This window comes from Calidris pugnax, unplaced genomic scaffold, assembly GCF_001431845.1.
Source record: "Calidris pugnax isolate Ruff unplaced genomic scaffold, ASM143184v1 scaffold124, whole genome shotgun sequence".
In the NCBI taxonomy this organism is placed as follows: domain Eukaryota; kingdom Metazoa; phylum Chordata; class Aves; order Charadriiformes; family Scolopacidae; genus Calidris; species Calidris pugnax.
The window spans coordinates 1,848,007-1,867,471 of NW_015090914.1; the positions used below are offsets into that span (position 1 = coordinate 1,848,007).

Consider the following 19,465-nt stretch of genomic DNA (forward strand, 5'->3'; position numbering starts at 1 on the left):
TTAGTTGCTCTAACTTGACTGTGACCACGTACACTTTCTCACCTAGGCAAAAAAATGAAAGTGTCACCAAATCAGTAAGGCTTTGCAGGCCGACAGAAGTACAAGCTGGGCTTCAGCTTCACAGACCATGAAAGATTCCCTTAATCCAGAAAACAATTTTTAGTTTCTCTGAGTTGAGCTATTCAAAGCACTTGGGCTGTAGCTTGGGTGAATGAAATGACTGAGCAAGCGGAAATGTTATGGTTAGGACACACAAACATCTTGGTGATGATTTAATGATTTCCTTTTGTCCTTTTACCTAGAATTCAACAGTGATATGTAAGAAGAGGTGCTTACTTCCTGGTGAATGTGACAAAAGCAAAGACCACTGCTGCAAGGAGTGTGTCTCATATATCTCTCCTGAGGAAGTGAAAGTGTGCAAATTTGGAAATAAAATCTTCCAGGTAAAGTTTCAGGGGTGGCTCAAGAATTGATGCCATTGTAACAGCTGAAATTGCATGAGTTTACTTTAAATTAGTATTGTGGCTCGTTTTTTAGCAGAATCCTCATCATCTTGGTTGATGATGGAACAACTCAGAGGCAAACCTTTGCAAAATTTGCCATCTGATATTTTTTTTTCTGAGTTTGTATAAATTCTGCTGATACACTGCAGTTAAAGATACTCCTTGATATGACGTGTTGTCTCCCTCTCCGTATGCGGAAATTTAAGCTTCTGTTTCATGACAAGTAATGCATTTTTAGTAAGAGATAATAATGCTCTGCTTTCCCAAACAAACACTAGTATTCGTGGAGAAGATATTCTGAGTGGTATGGAAGCTTTGTCTGCTGAGCCAAAAAGTCTCTTCCATAGCTGAGCCAACAGGGGCTGCGCGAAGGTCATCTTGGCTGAAAGTTACTCATCTTGATTTACTACATTTCCCCTCTCTGCTAAGGACAGCACCCCTGACATCTTATAGCAGGGTAGCCATGTCATAACTGTTACCTACTGCACTCTCACCCAACATTTTCAAATCACAAGGGATTCCCTGCAGAACACTTCTGCTATTGCTGAGACCCTGTTTGTTCTTCCAAGTGGTGGGGCTTTTCTCACACTGTGGTCAAAAAAGAGATTCTGTCACCTCGTGGGCCATCTGTGAATTAAGAGACCCTTGAATCAGATCAAATGATAAATCCTTTGTGAATACTTGGTTTGCTCAGCCAGAATTGCTTCCCATTTATTCCATCTTTTGTGTACATAGCTGAAGTGTTTATTCTGGAAATTACATGTGAACCTACTGTACACTGCGACTGTACTCCACCTGATTGGCACTTTCACACTGGTGCTATTGTGCTTCAGGAACAAATGTCTGCTTCTTAGGCACCCAACTAAAATATTCTGCTTCTTGTGAAGATTTTATTATATTACTAAGTATTACATGGAGTAAGAAAAAATAGTGAGACAGTACACCCATTTCTGGCCTCATGTGCAAAAAAGTAAATCCAGCATCGCTCAGTTGAAGTTAATGGTCTGACATGGGTAGAAGGGGGACCGTGAATGTTTTTGCTCTCCTGTGAGACAAAAAATCAGGGTAGCTGCATGCAGTCAGCAGTGATATATTTTGGTACCTTAGCAGATGCTTGGAGAGCAATCATCAGAGGCCCACAAGAACATGTGCTGCATCAGGAGCATGAAGCAATAGTAACATAGCCTGGAAACAAAAGATAGGGGAGAGACAGCCTTTAATCAAATTCTTTACTGTGAGGGTTGTCAGACACTGGAACAGGTTGCCCAGAGAAGCTGTGGCTCCCCCATCCCTGGAGGGGTTCAAGACCAGGCTGGATGGGGCTTTGAGCAATCTGGTCTACTGGAGGTGTCCTTGTCCATGGCAGGAGGATTGGAACTGGGTAATCTTTAAGGTCCTTTCCAACTCTAACCACACTATGACTCTATGCTGCGCTGAGTAAGTTAGGCTCCTTGGCATTTCAGATTTAGTCTGTTTTTCTCTCTGGTCAGAACATCATGTTGAGGTGGGCACGTAATTGTACCCAGCTGTCTGGTTGGACTGCCTTTTCCTGTCAGGTCTATCCTCACCCTTCCTTCACAGCAGCCCTGTAAACAGAAAACATGCACATTTTGTCTCTAAATGGGCCAGCAAAAGAATCTAAGTGGGTGAGACAGAATGTTTTAAGAACCACTTTTGGCAAATGCAACACCATATAAAAAGGAGCCAGGGCAGTTCAGTTCCACAAGCAGTCCTTCCCAACTAAATGGGGACAAGGCCATGAGGCACATTTTGCTCTGCACCTAATACTTTGAGCCATACGTAGACTGTCTTACATGCTTTGCATTTGAGAAGTTCAGCACTGTATCTCTTCTAAACATTTTCAGATGTTCAGCAGATCAAGTATCTGTGAAAGTGCAGTAAGTAATCTAAAGGAGAATTCATTATTTGACCATTCCTGCCCTAAGTCAAAATGATGCTGCATCTGGGAATAAATTCACTGTATGCTGACATCTTAATCAAATACTTTCACGTGCAGCAACTTAAAGATGTCACTCAACCCAATGAATCAGGTTTTTCTAATTATGTGAGCTTAAATGAAAATTTGTGGTAGGTGTGATCACATGCTGGAGAGAAAACAATGCAGATAATCAGGACACTGATGAAAAATGCAAATGTCATTTGGTTAGCCTTGGAAGAATGAATTTCTGACCTAGAGGGCCAAATGGAAGAAAACCCTGCTGAATTTGATCTTTGTCTTTAATCTGACTGGCCATGGACAGACACCTCGAAATAATTTAGACTAAACAATGACCCAATGCCAACAGGGAAAGTCATCCTTTCTTGTGCAATGATACATTGCTGAAATAGCTTCCTGTTGCCACCCCAGCTGATACTATATCATGTTCCCTCTTGCAGGATGGAGAGATGTGGTCCTCTGTGAACTGCACCATCTGTGCTTGTGTGAAAGGCAAGACAGAGTGTCGCAAGAAACAGTGCATTCCAGTCAGCAGCTGTCCTCATGTGAGTTTTTAAAAAGAACTTATCTTTTTTTTTCTCCACCGTTACCATTTTTAGCATTTCTTAGAAGTGTGGCCATGGCAGTGGGGCATGCAGATTGGTAAGAAGGGATCCTCTGGCATATTAATTTAGGCTGGCATTCCCCAGGTGTGCTACTGCTACCCTGAATATGGGCTTCCTGTCTCTGACCTTGCTCTGAAGACTCTGGGCTCCTTTTCTCCTCCTTCCTTTAACTTTCTCTGTTCCAAGTATCTGCACTGCAACACCTCTTTCATATATACTTTATAGCTTTATTGAGCAGCGAAATGACTATGCTAGTATTTCAAGAGCATGCATATTGTTAAGGCAAGCCACAGGAGGTTGTTGTACTTGCATTTCTCAGTGCATATGAGGTGGTTGAAAATGTAAATTGGACAAAGCAAAGCAAATTATTTCAATCAAGCCATGCTGCTTTATCTAAGGTTGCAGTCTGAATCTTTTTACTTGAAAGTCTGAAGTGAACCCAAAGAGCGGTGTAATTGTAACTTTACTTAATTGCTTCAAAAATTAGCATTACTTGAAACCTTGAACTAAAGTCAGCCTTTGTTTCTTGGATGTCGCTCCCTGACGAATTATTTTGTATTACTGGCTCAAGCTTTCAGAAGAGGGAGCTCTAAATAGCACCTCGTGTAGGGGCAGATCTTTGAACAGAGCTGCCGAAGAGAGAGCCAAGTCGTTAGCACTACACCTTCTCAGTGTTTCCTTCTGCAGCCTGGAAGCCGGTGCGGAAAATATGAGTCACAGACACCTAGGTATAACATTTTAAATGACAAACTCTAGTTTGTAAAATTTTATACGTGTGAACTTTTGACAGCCAGAAGCAGTGGTAGAATACAGAGCCTGTGCTTCCTGTTCTGCTGTGCCCGTGGGCTGCAGGAGCGATGCTTGTGTCCTCAGGAGAGGGGACATCCCTTTCCTGGCACTCTGGCACTCGGTGCAGAGGGCAGTTGTCCCGTTAATGGGCCTCACATGAGGTGTTGCATACATCTTAAGAAGTGTGAACAAATGGAGCTGCTCCTCTGGGAACCTGATGTGGCTCATGGCAATCAGGTTTGTTCAGGCCAGTCACAATTTAAGCAGGAGGTGAAAGCTTGGACCCTTCAGGTCACGTCAAATTCTTTGTTGGCCGAGAACCTGGCACACGCTGCATCTCATTTATATTTTCCCTGTGCTGATGAATTTCAAACATTTAAGATGCTTTCTAACTAATATGGCTTAATATAGATCTTAAGTGAAACATAGCATCTTTGGCAGTACCCGTATATAAATTTGAGCATTGGGATGATCAGTCCAAGTGGCTTCTGAAATGAAAAAAAGTGGTGAGTAAAAACTTCACCACCTGCAGTCCTGTGGCAGCATAACTGACTGACTGATGGACTCATTGGGTGCTGCTACATGATCTGCTCCAAGGTTAGCCTCAAGTCCCAAACTGCCAAGGCCTTCAAGTCCCTAGGCCTTCAAGTTAAGTCCTCAGACAAGGTCCAGTTCCTTAGCGCTGAAATGACCAGTTTGCAGCACCATTCCCTCCAGTATCTAACCAGTCGGCCTGCTCCCCCCCCTTAAAATGGAGTCTACAGCAAGCTGCACACAAACCCACCCTCCTCCACAGGTACACGTTACATTTTTGCTCTTCCAAGCTAAATTGGAAGGACAAATAGGAGAAAGAATGTAAACTCCAGAGTGAGATTTATTTTCCTATTCCAAGGGGTACCAAATAATTTTAAAGCAAATAATGTATGATAATGGCTTTAAATCTTTTACCTTTCATGTGCGCTCCACTCTCTTTGATGAGATATTCTGTCACAAAGCTATAAACATTCATTAAACACACCACATTATCCAAGCTAAAAATATATTAGTGATTCCAGTACTAAAAGTCTGGATATTATGCAGAGAGTTACGCTTTTTGCTGTATGCAGACTGTAGGGGTGTGAACTCCATTTCTTTTCTCTTTTCTCAATATTTCTGGTAGTAAGCAGTCTCTATTGACTATTGAAGACTGCTGTGGGATAAAAGGCTGCTTAGTGTCCCTTAGAGTGTCAGGCCACAGAAAGTTATCCCGTTAAAACTGTGTTATGATACACACAAGGGAGTGTGAAAGGATTGAAGATTCACAAGGAACTTACAGTGTTATTCCTTGGCTTAAATACTTTACCATGCAGCCTTAATGCTCTTTGCATGATGTTGTGGGGGTGTTTTTTGTGACGGAATATTATTTAATTTATCAACATAGATTTTTGCCTATTATTTCTTGAAATGATGGGTTTCAAAGTAGTAATTCTGTGGAAATTTCCAATACCATGCAATCATTTGTATTGTTCAATGTGCTGGTGTCAGGCTGACATATTTTTGAAGACTGTTTCTGCCATTTTTTTTCATTTTCTTCATTGGGTTAGGCACATTTTTCTGTTTCTTTTATTCTTTTCTTTTTGGAGCATTTAATTCTGTATCAGTAATTACAGCAAATGTCTTTCTTAGCTTTTCATCTGCAGCTGAGGCAATACATCTCACAAATTCAATCCCTCCTGTCATATTTATAGTAAAATCGGTCCTCTGTGGGCTTCTAGTGAGCCTTGTAGCTTGTGGCTCCTGTTTCTTACTTTCTGGCTATTTACTGACTCCACGTAGATATTCGCTCTCTCATTTACCTGGTGTGTCAGCCTGTGAGGTGCCGTACGCCTTGGCCCACAGCCAGCAAAGCTATTAAGCCTGTGTCCACAGTCCTGCTAAAGTTAGTTGGCCCTCCATGTGTGTTTAAACTTAAACGCATCCTGAAATACTTCATAGAAAGGGGAGTAATCTCAACACTTGGCAACACTGAGTTTCAGAGATCCTTTAGACCTTTTCTTACCTAATTTGCTATTCACTTGCTCTAGCCCTGCTCCAGCCTCTTTCTTAGAATCACAGAATGGTCAGAGTTGGAAGGGACCTTAAAGATCGTCCAGTTCCCACCCCCTGCCCTGGGCAGGGACACCTCCCACCAGACCAGGTTGCTCCAAGCCCCATCCAGCCTGGCCTTGAACCCCTCCAGGGATGGGGCAGCCACAGCTTCTCTGGGCAACCTGGGCCAGGCTCTCACCACCCTCACAGCAAAGAATTTCTTTCTAGTGTCTAACCTAAATCTCCCCTATTTCAATTAAAAACCATTATCCCTCATCCTATTGCTCCACTCCCTGATAAAGAGTCCCTCCCCATCTCTCCTGTAGCCCCTTCAGGTACTGGAAGGCTGGTGTAACATCTCCCTGGAGCCTTCTCTTCTCCAGACTGAACAACCCCAGCTCTCTCAGCCTGTCTCAGCCTTCTTGCCTTGTGCCGTCTCCTTTCCAATTATCCATCCTCTCATTTTCTACCTTGTCTCCTTTCCTTTATGCCTTTGCATTCCCCACAAACAATGTAAGCCTATGGTAATGGTCAGTGGCCATGGACGTGCCTCTTTTTGTACTGCTAGAGGAGAGCCTGGTGAATTTTACAGCACACAGCCTTTTCCGAGTTCCAAGGCTGTGCAAAAGTTAATAGAATTAAATTCATGGCATGTGAAGACACTTGCAGAGTTTGAATCTGTGGGTAAATTTTGAACCCGTGAACTTCAAGTGAGTTGAAAATTTATTCAGAACACGTTCTCCCATCTCTAGCACAGACTGCATTTAATGTTATACACATCTGTTATTATTACAAACAAAAAGTTGCTGTTTTTACTTTAGTGCCAAATGAGGCACAAAAAAACAACAGCTGTTGCTATTACACAACCAAACAACCCCCTGGCCCCCTCCTCCCCCCGCAATTAGTCTTGCCTTAAAAAAATAGAGAATAAAAACCTCAGACATAAAATTGAAAACCTCATAAAGAAGAAGAAAAATCCCAGAAAATAAATAGACTCAAATGTGGTCTGCTTATAAATATTCATAGGGAAAAATGGGATCACATCACTTAGCCCACTCCTAAGGGAACCCTCAATGCTAACGAACTCTTGCAGCACATGTTAGCAATAATGGGTTTCCTTATTCTACAAGACAAAAACAGGATCTCGGGCCAACATGGTGGCTCAAGTAACCAGCCTCAGCAGGCTGCCTTGGAGATTCCAGTTTCACTTGAATTCTTGCCACTTCCAGCTCGGCTGATGATTTCAACTCTTTTATTGAAGAGGAGAGGTAGTGCTGTGTGGTGCAGTGTGTGGCATTCGGCTGCACATCTTCTCTTTGTAGAAATTAGTGTTGCCCAGCTACCTATTTCTGTGCACTTTTAACAGTCCCGCCTTGAAGGGGTTTTGTCCGAGCAAGTTCTTGGAAGGTCTCCCTGTTGAAGCCTGCTCCTCAGCTAGTCTCTTTGCTCTGGGGCCTGGTGTTCACACAAATGTCCAAGCATTGCCCACACTGCCAGTGAAACTCTGCTCCAGCGCTTTTCTCAAGTCCAGATGTGCCTCACGTCTGCTCACATCCAGCTGCACGTTCAAAGACAAGCTTACACTGAACTTCTGTGCCCTGTGGATGATAAGCCCGAGCTCATCACCGAGCCATCTGGGTTCATGCCATCTGGGTATTTCAAGCATGAGCAGGATGGAGTGCGCTCCACTCCAGCTGGCAGATACCTGGAGTTTATAGGGCAACAAAGATGTTGGAGGGATTGGAGCATCTCCCTGATGAGGAAAGGCTGAGAGAGCTGGGGCTCTTGAGCCTGGAGAAGAGAAGGCTGAGGGGAGACCTTATTCATGCTTCCAAGGATCTAAAGGGTGGGTTGAGGGAGGATGGAGCTGGACTCTTTTCAGTGGTTCCCAGTGAGAGGACGAGGGGCAATGGGCACAAGCTGGACCATGGGAAGTTCCACTCCAATCTGAGGAGGAACTTGTTTGGGGTGAGGGTGTCAGAGCCCTGGCAGAGGCTGCCCAGGGAGGGTGTGGAGTCCCTTTCTCTGGAGATCTCCAAGCCCCACCTGGATGCTGTCCTGAGTGATGTGCTCTGGGCAACCCTGCTTTGGCAGGGGAGTTGGACTGGATGGGCTCTAGAGGTCCCTTCCAACTCCAACAATTCCGTGATTCTGTGATCTCTCCCCATGCACATTGCCAAAGCTTGACAGGGCTGTAGGCAGAAAGCAAGGCAGATGGCAATAGGGCTTCCTTCCCCACTCTCTGCATTGACCAGACACCTATTTCTTGTCTGTTTTCATGAGTGTTTTCTGCAGTGTTGAGTATGTTGAGTGGGCAGAATAACACAGCTCTGTTTCCTTGCTTTTGCTGGCTGTCTCTTGCTCACCTGCTTGGTGGAGAACAGGAGCAGTGGTCCCACAAAGGGGACTTTCTGCTCAACTACCGTTGGAGCAAATGGTCGGTGCTGGGGAGCAGCACAGCTCCATATACCTCTTCCCTCCCTGTATGGGAATGTGGATGAGCTCCAATATCACCATAAGTTCTGTTGTAACCCGTGCCAGCTTTTGCTTGGAGAAGCGTATCATTCAGTCTGAAATTTTCCAGGCTTATCCTCTAGCTTGACAGTTAGCTTTAGGAAATGTAAGTAAAATCAGATAGAACATCTTTTAACTTGATGAGGACTGGAAAGGAGAATGAAGGTATGTACACAAATGCATGCCTCCTACTGCTAGCCAGCCTGGGTAAGACTCAACCAGACAGAAAACTGACCTGGGCATAGTGGCAAATAAAAACTTTAATATTTGGTCTGTATTACTATCACTAGACAAATAGCTTGCTTTTAGACATTGCACAACCTTAGATCTGTGACAATTAGCTTCACTGGGGAGATTGGTCCATGACTGATAGTATGATCATAGAATTGTCCAGGTTGGAAGGGACCTTTCAGATCATCTAGTCCCAACCATCAACCTAACTGATAAAAACCATCACCAAACCATGTCTCTAAGCACTAGGTCAACCCATCTTTTAAACACCTCCAGGAGTGGGGCCTTAACCACTGCCCTGGGCAGCCCAGTCCAATGTGCAAGAACCCTTTCCGTGGAAACATTTTTCCTAATCTCCAATCTGAACCTCCCCTGGCACAACTTGAGGCCATTTCCTCTTGTCCCATCGCCTGTTCCTTGGGAGAAGAGACCGACCCCCCCTGGCTACACCCTCCTTTCAGGGAGTTGGAGAGAGCCAGAAGGTCTCCCCTCAGCCTCCTTTTCTCCAGGCTCAACACCCCCAGCTCCCTCAGCCTCTCCTCACAAGACTTGTGCTCCAGACCCCTCACCAGCTCCGTTGCCCTTCTCTAGACCCAAATATGGTTATGGATATGGATATACATATGCATATGGTGAGAGATACTACAAGATTTAGCCATGAAAGAAATCTGGACAAACTAGATCTCTACCAGTGCCTCCTTCCTTACTTCATTTTTGTAGGAAAAACAAATTATTTGGGGGGAGTGTGGGTGTGGAGCCTGTGTGTGGCGACTAAAAGGGTGTGCATAGGAAATGTATTGGACATGTTTTGGGAGGTGGGGGAAAAGGTAGTGATCTCGTTAAGCCAATGACTAGTCTGCTTTAGATATCCGTGAATATATGAGTCCAAAATTCTCTCACACTCTCTCTAAAGAGAAAAGTGGTAACAGAGAACCCTTTTAGTATTTCATTTCTTACAAGGCTGCCAGGAAGCCCTTTGAATAGTTCTGTCTGTTTTTAGCACCTGATATTTGAAGCTGTAACAAGGGCATTGAGTTCAAATACAACTTGAACTATTTTCAAAGGCTTATCCAGCCTTACAACATAACACAGTCATTGCTCCAAAAACTCTTTCATTAAATCAGCCTGTCTTTTTCCCAATTAGGGTAAAATCCTGAACAGAAAAGGATGCTGTCCTATTTGCACTGAAAGTAAGTTCTTTCTTCACATTCTTTATATTCTTTGTTGTTCTTTTGGAGAAAATAAATATAGTAGAATTATGTTTGCTTTTCTGTCTTCTGTTTAGAGGTGGCTAAAGGGCAGGTGATTTTTGCCTCCTATAAACCTGTAAATTTTTTAAAAAATGCATGGGTATTTTTATTTTATTTTATTTATTTTATTTTTTTCCAAATGACACTATTTTTGTCAAATCTGAGATGCTGCTTCTTGAAGGATAGAGTTGGCCTGTGAAATTTGTAGGTTATAAAATAAGCAAATGAATAGAGTTATAACTTTTAGGACTGTCTACCTTTTGTATGTGTAAATAACAGCCCAGCTATGTGTATGTATAATCCAACACCTTTGCAGATGATTTGTGAGACTTAAAAAATAAAGGTGTGCAGAAATCTGAAACCCAGTCTGGGGCAGCAGTGGAAAGTACAATAGAAAGCTCTCCTGCTGTCTGTATGATGTTTAGCTCAACCATTGCCTTTTTCCTCACTTCAGGAATGATCATCTTAGGGTATCACTTGTGTTCTCTTCTATCAGCAAAGCACACACGTACACAAATATTTATCTTTAAGCTTGTCCAATTTAAGTCAACAGGGAGACCCGTCTTCACTGAAGTTAACAGGATACAACGCATTTTCTTCAGGACATGTTTAAGTATTTCCCCAAATAGGGACAGACTGCTTTTAGGGGTTTTTATGATTTTGAGGAAGGTTTCTGAAAGAAGGAGCAGGTTTTCAAGGAGAGTTTTTCCTATTGTTTTGTCTAAAAACATATTGGTTTTGCTGATCAACTCGATTCTGTCTGCTCTTGGATTGCGCAGATTTCTTATGCTAAATATCTGGTTTTCCACTCTGAAACTCAATTATTTTGGAAGATGTAACTTGTGATAAAATATTTTTAGTTTGCAAGTCTTCTGTATTGAAATGAAATTAAATACCAGTGACAGCCTCAGAAACACTTGAAATAATACTGAGCAGAGGGAGAAATGAAAGAGGATTCAACTGACCAGCAGTTAATTTCATGTTAGCTCACTTTCAAGGGAGAAGAAATTTGCATACACCTCTGCTCAAACATTAGATGTCATTAGTGACATGAATTTATTGATCTCTATCTTTCCCCTGTTCTTATGTTACTGTCTCATTTAACCTTTCTCATGTGTCCTTTTGTACCGTGAGAGAGGGAGGAAAATAATGGGGCCAGCCATTCCCCCAAAGCACTGGAGACCCTCTACTGTAAGGGGTTAAAAAGAAGACAGGACATTGACTCCTTCAGAATGCTGCCAGAGAATGATGAGTTGTGATAATTGTTTCATGGGTGAAGGAGGCAAAGGGTAGATTTCTTCAGAGTAAAAGTAACTCACCTAAAAAACCAGAACATCTTGATGATAGAAGAAGGGAACGGTCATGACTATAAGACATGTGAAATTAAGGACAGACTGTTGTTCCAGTCTGGCTTCTTCTAGAAATCTTCTTCTAGATACTGGCAGAGTGCTCCTAGGTCTCCCCGAGGCTTTCAGGATAAACAACCTTATTCCTGTAGCCTCTCTGAGCCCGGGAGGCTCGTTGCCCTGTCCCGCAGTGGCACGCTCCTACGTAGCACATGAAACAGAGGGGTTCTCTTTCTGGAGAGGTGTCTCACTGTGGACCCATTAAATATTTGGAGCAGAGACAGTACTGAGGTGATTCTAAGCTTTTATGATGAGAGGCCATTCCCAGCTTTTAGCAGGTAATGTAATCAAAGACCTTAGATATCCACTGCTGCTATACAGAAGTGGTGGCCGTTAGCTTTTTAGAATTTGCCAAGGAACTAATTCCACCTTTGTGCCAGAAGTGCTGTAAATCTCATCATGACATAAGACAGGCAAGAGGCAAAATCCTAAGGATTTCAGTGATGATCACTATCTCAGATAGTAATTAGAAAATATGCTAATTCAGCCAATTTCTGACGAGATAAGATGTACATGCACAGCCCTTTCCTTCACCCACCCACTCATGTTGATTCTTTCTCCACATATTAACACACCAGAAATTTCTGGCGGTCCAGCAGATATTAATTTTCCAAAGTAAAAACAACATAGGAGGTACAAGAACATACTGTACACAGGAGAGCTTTGAGTACAGTGTAAATGCAGCCAATTTCTATGAAGTGGGTCAGAAACAGTCACGTTGTTAAAGGATACACTTTAAACTGAAAAAAAAAAAAAATATCAAAGGATTATTTTTCAAAGCAGTTTGTTGCAGAGAGAAAAAGTACCTTGTCTCCTAAAGTGCTGGAGAGTCTCTTTTGTCTACTCTTGCCGAAGTTAACTGTGGTTAGTTTTGGCATGCTGCTGTTTAAGCTCCATGGCTGGTGTACAATTATCACTAATTAAACACAGTGGTCATACCAGTGGAAAATTCAACAGTTTAGTTTATCCTGCTGTAAAAATGTAATGAAATGTACTCTTTTGGGCTTGATTTAGAAAAATCACCACTGACGTCAGTTCCATAAATTAGTAATCCTATGTTAGACCAAGGTCATTTTCATATTAAAAAAAAAGAAAACACTAAACTTGAGTTCAAGTAACATTAACAGACTGCTCTCAACTCCAGACAAAATGAGAATTTTCAGTGGAGGTTAAATTGATAGGCCTTGCTGCAATTACACCATGCAATATGAAAGCTTCCTACTGGAACCATATTTTAGATAGATCATTTTAATCATGATCAATAAGCCTAACACAGTCTTACCCAAGTCATTGTGAGGCTTTATGGGTGAACTTTTTTCAACGTGGACCGCAGTCATCTAGAACTAGCAGGACACGTGATTAATTTTGCAGTAAGGGCCTCTTTTGGGGCAGAAAATTGCGTTCGCCACGAATCATTTTGCAGCTTTTTTTAATTGACAAAATGACTGATGGAGCGAAACCAAACTCAAAGGTGTTTGGACCCAGCCTTAGGAGTAAAAGGTTGGTACTTTCGCCCAATCTTGCATCCTTTTAATGTGTTTTTTATAGAAATACTGAAAAAAGTGCTGATGCTTCAAAGGGCAAAAAAAATAAAGAAGGAAAAACAGTGGAGTTTTTCCACCGAAGAATTGTAGGCACCCAGGAGAACAGGGAGTGGCACCAAGGGACCATGGAGGCCCTTGCTGGTCCTGTTTCTTGTGTTATTTCCTTGCCATGGAGAAATACATCAACAAAAAGTCTGCAACTGTTTATTCATACTGGAGTGTTGTTCATGATTTACCTCCTCAGCCGTTTCAGCCCCGATGGTCAACTGTATAAATATGTATTTGGACAAATTGGAATAGCTATTTTCTTTATTAAATAGACCATAAAGACTCCTGTGGAGTTTTTGACACCACACCTTGTAATGTGTATTATATCAGGGTGCACTGTGCAGCAGTTATGAAGAAAGTACTCTATGGCTATGTGTTTTTTACAGAAAAGCTCATGAAATTCTATTATGCGTGTTCTGTAGCTAGTTTTCAAAAGTTAATAATGTGTTCTGTTTGATTTAGGGCTTAATTCAGCATATGGGCTAATTGCATTCAAAATTTCATTTTATTTTTAAAAAGCTGAGATCTTTTTGAATTATAGATGTGCAACCAGAACACCCTTAACTGGTAAACTTGTATTTTTTCCTCTCTCTCCTTACACAGAAAATGTCCAAACCAATTTTAGTTATAATTTAAAGTATGTTTTCCTTGGCCACTCTTAACTAGCTACAAGCCCAGAAGAGTGTGACCAGACATCTGGACATCTTGGACTTCAATTGACTGCTCTGATCTCCTGAAAAAATAAAACAAGCTATTCAATGAGCACCAGAGCTAACAGAGCCTGGTTTCCTATGGATTTGAGTCCCATTTCTTTTATATCCCAACAAATAATAAACCCAGCTAGAGACAATATATCCTGTGGCTCCTTTGGAGCTACAAGTGTGCTCCTTGCCCAGCCAGTATGCTCATGCTCTCCGGCTGGTCAGGATGTGTGTGCTGACTCTCTGTCTGGCCTCCACTAAGCAGTAAATATATATATCTCACCTTTCTAGAAAGGCTAAATGCTCTCTGGGGGTTGGGGGCATTGGGTAGAAGGCAGAAAGGTACTTTTTGGCAATCACTTGTTTCAATAAGTGGTTCTTACCTTTACTCAGCATATTACTTACTAGAAATGAGTTGTCTCTCAGACTTTTATCCCTCTGTATTGACCAAAACAGGTTGTGATCTCATAAACTTTTTTTTTTTTTTCCTTATAAGAGTACATTAAAACTCAAGGAATGCTAAAATGTTCTTTTCCTTGCTGTTGCTTTTTCACCTTCCTTTTTTATACAGATAAATGTGTTTTCAAAAAAGGTGTTTCTTGCCCACAGTTACCTTCCTCGTTATCTTTTCTAATGAAAGTCAGTATTTCATTTGAATTGGATGCATGATTTGTAAATGCAAGGAAAGTGTGCCAAGAGTTCTGTAGCATTCACTTCAGCACCTAAGTACTATGATTATTAGTTTGCAAGTAAGCTGTAGAGCCTCAGGTGGGTGCTGAGAAAACCTCATGAATCGCACATGGAGTTTAAAATTGTCAAATGTAAAAGTGTGAAGTCCGTATTTAGTTGCTTGAACAATGCATGTGAAAACTGCTGAGCTCCCAGAAACTTTTACAAAGGCCAGAAGTTTTGAATGCTGATTTGGGAGCCTAACTGAAGGAATTCCAAAAGAGATTTAGAGGTGTTTGCAGCTAGCTCCCAATAATGTTTAATCAGAGTTGAGTGCCTAAGGTGCTTTGAAAATCACAGGCTCCTGAACATAGCTCTGGGGCTCTCCTTTGAAAAGCCTATGTTTTCCAGGGACAGAGAGGGAACGGGTATATTTACCTTCATGTGTGTGTGTGTAGATGAGCAAAAGAAGACATCAAAGATCATGAATACCAAGTTCAAAACAAGCGAGAGGCGGTGGTTCTTCATGCACTTTGCCCAAGGATGTTGTGAATGCTAAAAACATTTTGGGGTTCAAGGGGAGACTGGAAAAATCCACAGAAAAGAAGTCTGTCAAAGGTTACTAAATAAAGAGAAACCACGTCTAGCTCAGAAAGTCCCTAAGCTGAAAATAGTCGGAGGCTGATGGAGTCTTAAGTGGGAAGTATTGTATATAATTGCCTTTTTCTAACCATGCCCCAGACGGCCGATAGAGAAAAGGAGTGTCTGCAATAAGCTGAGAACAATTTACTGTAGGAAAAAAAAAGGGAAGGATCTTCATCCGTGATCCTATGCCTTGTTAGCACAAGTAGCAAAATTCATAGAATCAGAGAATCATAGAATCATCTAGGTTGAAAGGGACCTTTAAGATCATCTAGTCCAACCATCAACCCAACTCTGATAATTGAGGAACGTAGCTTTGGTGGTACAGCAACACCTTTCCATCTGTTATGTCCCAACAGAGGAGCAAGCCACGCGCGATCCTGGCTAGAGAACCAGTGCTTCCAAAAGGTTTCAAAAACAGCCAAGCAGAAAGACTGGTTTGTTTCAGAAAGGGGAAAAAAAAAAGAAAGGAAGAAGAAAAAAAAAAAGCAGCAAACCGTAAAACGTGATGTGATTGAAGCTCTCCCAAAAGGAAATAAACAACCCAAAACCTAAAAATGGCAGGAAAGGAACTCTTTTCATGTTGCCTGTCCTTTGCAGTCTTGTTACACCCAGTCTTTAAGGTTTATTTCTAGGCCAATCAGTTCTTCTTACTGGCAGTACCTGAGATCACACACGCTCCTGCAGGGTGTAGATATTTATTTTTTTAAAGCCACAATTTTAGCAAAGTTTTCAAGAATGTTTTATACAGTGATATCAGTGAATCAATTATTCAAGCTAGTTTTAGGTAGATTTTCCCTCCCTCATTTCCTTGGTTATTAAAGTAAACAGTGAAATTTGGATCAGGCATTCAGCTATCCAGTCCAAAATACATTCTTTTTTATTTTAGCTGCACTGCATCAAGTTGGCATATGACATGACACGATGTAACATAACATAAAACAACATTACTGCTCAAAACACATTAGAAATTAAAAATAAATATTTCCTTTGGATCCCATTGGTACTATCAATTTTACTTGCACATCTCTAAATTACATTTGTTCCTCTCATGTCTTGCCTCTTAGCCACTTTCTTAGGTGCAGAACCAGCCTCCCCCTCCCGATACGTTAGGTAATTACACGTATAACTTCTCCACATTCTTGGCCTCTAGAAATGCAGACAAAAACCAGTTCCCCGAAATCTTTACTGAGTTTGGAATGTTCTTTTTGTTGATAGTTTCCTTATTTTCATAAAAGTTGTCAGTATGTTTAAAGAAAAATTAAAACCTGAAAAAATGAAATAGAATCTGAGCAGGTAATAAAATGTATCATAATATTCATTGTGCAGATGATAACACGAGTGCATAAAGAATTCAGAAATAAGTTTGGTATGATTTAGTAACGGTAAAGTCAGCTGGTCTCCATGTAAAGTCTATGGATTTTTTTCCCATTGGTAAAAATTATGTTGGTGGTTAAAAACTACATGGTTCCTGCCAATTTACTGAGAATCAATTAATCCTATTATGGACTTTGGAAACCAGTTCTTGATATCCTCATTGGTATCAGTGAGGAAGACGAGGCTCACAGAAGTGCACATCTTTGAAAGCGCTCTTTTATCTAAGTGTCTTGGTTTTCAGGCTCTGCTTAAAGCCCTTTGGGCCTGATTTCCAGAACTGTTGATCAAATGTGGTTCATTTTGACTTCTCATGGAGCCATCAACCTGATGTCCTTGAGAAACTGAAACTTTTGGTCTCTAGTTGGCAGCCATAGTAAGGAGGCTTAATAATGATGCCAAGTCTAGTCACTGGCTTAGCGAAAGCAGCATGCATGTGGCAAGTTAAGGGTAAGGTACAAGTGTCCCAGGCACCAGTTCTGTGATGGCACCGTGAAGGAGACTGAGGTTAGACTTTAGGAGGACCTTCTTTGCAGCAAGGACAGCCAAGCACTGCAAAACATTGCCAGAGGTAGCCACAGAGCTGCTGTTACCACTGCTCTTTAAGAGCAGGTTAGATAAATGTCTGTCGGGAAGATCAAGCACAGGTGATTCTGTGTTACAGCTGGAGAAGGAAAAGTGAATGGGGGGTTCCATTTTCTGGGCTTTTAAACTACAGCTTATAAAGTACTAGAAGGTTCTATCTGTCTAGCATAGTGCTCTGCCTAGACTGAAAAACCCTGCTGGGAAAGGTGTGTTGCATAGTCAGAGCTGCATTGCACTCCTCTGGAATAATTCCTTTTCTCCATGACATCCATAGCTCTTTCCTTTTTTGTGTGTTTGAATTTGCCTTTTTTTAGCTGCTTTTTCAGGCGAGTCATTGTTAGCTGGACAATTATTATATTTTTTTTTAGTGCATAAATTGTATTCTGTTGCTCTCCACTCCTTTGTTGGTGGGTTTTTATTGGGTTGTGGGGTTTTTTTTTTTTTTGATTGATGCTGTTCACAGCCCCCTGATTCTTGAGTCAAATTTTGTTACTGCACCAAGCCCTCCCTCTAAACCAGGCATCATCTTTCAAAAGATGGGGATCCGGCTGGCAGCGTGCCTTTCCCTGCCTTGAGACTCCTTCTTCCAGGAACAGCAGCAACGAGCTGTGGTTGGGACCTATTGTTGTAGCAGAAGGCTGCAACGCAAATAGATTTGCTGCTCTCTTTGATTGCAAGGCAACTCAATCCCTTGCAGGGGAACTCAGCATCATGGACATGAGCTGCCACTTCTCTAAGTGGCTGCAAACATCAACGAGAGCTCTCCTTCTGCTTGTAATGACTGGTGGAGATACAATGCCCTTAGACAGTCCTTGCATCATGCTGTTCGTGTGCTACGGGCTTTTCGTTAGCAGCATGGTACCAGTCACTACTACAAGCCAGTTGTGTGTAGACAACATATGTGATAGCTTGTAGCTGGTCCTACAAACAATTTGGGAAAAAACACCCCGCAGATATATCACTAAATAAAGATGCTGGTCCTACAAATAATTTGGGAAAAAACACCCCGCAGATATATCTAGTTTATAACTAGATGTAAATGTACAATATTTATGAGTCTATCTGTGTAAAATGTGGACAGAATCAGGTCTGGCTGGCATTTCAGTTCATGGGATCACCCCTGCCTAACTGGGGACATGAAAATTAGCCTCCAAAATATACATGCAATGTTTTGAATTCTGCTTCTGTTAGTGGATTAGGCTTTGCTCCCACAATTTAAGGGCGGGAGTTTGTCCCAGGGGAATTTAACTGTCTGAGAGGACTATCTCTAGCCTTAGCTATTTGTTTGCACTCCCAGAGCTGGCAGCAGAGAGACAGGCGCCTCCAGAGAGTAATTCCCCGTGTATTAAAAGAGATGTCTAAAACTGATGAGATGAAAGACTTTCTAATCATTGTGTCTCTCTGACTGTGAGAGGGATACTGGATGAATTGCTTAGATTAGACATTTCATGTTTGGAAAGCTGAAGCTAGGTGGGAAGGCGCCCATCACAGATCTCCAGAGACGTGTGCGCTCTGCAAGCCCAGGGCTCTGCCTGCCCTGATACCAGGAGTGGGCCTTGTGTTTTCTGAAAATGAAATATTTTGAACAATATCACAGGCATTATAATAACCTGAACTGTTCGGGTGGTACATTGTTTGAGAGACAAACACATACATTGGGAGATGTGTCTTTGGTTCCTAGCTACAGGTTAGCCTTCCTATGCTGCCCCAAGGATCGATTGGTCTTTAGGTCCCACCCACTTTGGGAAAGACTTCTACAAAAGCCATAAAGCTTCTGTTTCTGAAAAATATATGTTCCTGGTGGGTGTCAGCCAAAATCTGCCCTGTAGGGCAAATAGATTAGGTGAGAGCGGCAACCTCTAAGTTCTTATCAATTGCTTTTTTCAAACTTTGACTGATCTTGATATGGCACTTTTGTTTCTCACTCACCTGCAGAGCCTGGAGTTTGCACTGTATTTGGAGACCCTCACTACAACACTTTTGATGGACGGACATTTAACTTTCAGGGAACATGTCAGTACGTTTTGACGAAAGACTGCTCCTCCTCTGCCTCGCCCTTCCAGGTGCTGGTAAAAAACGATGCCCGTCGGACCCGTTCTTTCTCCTGGACAAAGTCAGTGGACCTTGTGTTGGGCAGAAGCACTATCAGCCTCCAGCAGCACCTCACGGTGAAGTGGAATGGGACCCGCATCTCACTACCTTGCGAGACACCACAATTTCAGATCGATTTGGATGGCTATTTACTGAAAGTGACAACCAAAGCAGGTAGGGCTAGTGTGTGTGTGTGTGTGTGTGTCTTCTCCCTGAATTACATCTTGAATGCAACATGAACGGTAGTTAGTAAAAAAACATGCGAGCAGTAATAAATGTAGTTATAACTCTTCAGAGATCTGAGGAACCCAAAGTGCTTTCAAAATCCCTGCATTCCACAAGCAGACAGAGATTCCAGCTGTGAGTTTGAAGTCTTTGCAGAACATTTACCTGGACAAGCTGGAGAGCTGGGCAGAGAAGAACCTCATAAGGCTCAACAAGGGCAAGTGTAGGGTCCTGCAGCTGGGGAGGAAGAACCCCAGGCACCAA

At 42.1% G+C, this 19,465-nt stretch overlaps 1 protein-coding gene across 1 annotated transcript in view; it reads left to right on the forward strand.

The window, feature by feature from the left end:
• Positions 1-19,465, forward strand: part of BMPER (BMP binding endothelial regulator) — a gene marked incomplete at its 5' end in the record, with an annotated part of 173,056 nt that overhangs the window by 96,913 nt on the left and 56,678 nt on the right. The window contains 4 exons of the mRNA XM_014949436.1: positions 303-443; positions 2,901-3,005; positions 9,811-9,856; positions 18,821-19,150. Coding sequence (XP_014804922.1) covers positions 303-443; positions 2,901-3,005; positions 9,811-9,856; positions 18,821-19,150 — 622 coding nt within the window. The remainder of the gene's footprint in view (positions 1-302; positions 444-2,900; positions 3,006-9,810; positions 9,857-18,820; positions 19,151-19,465) is intronic.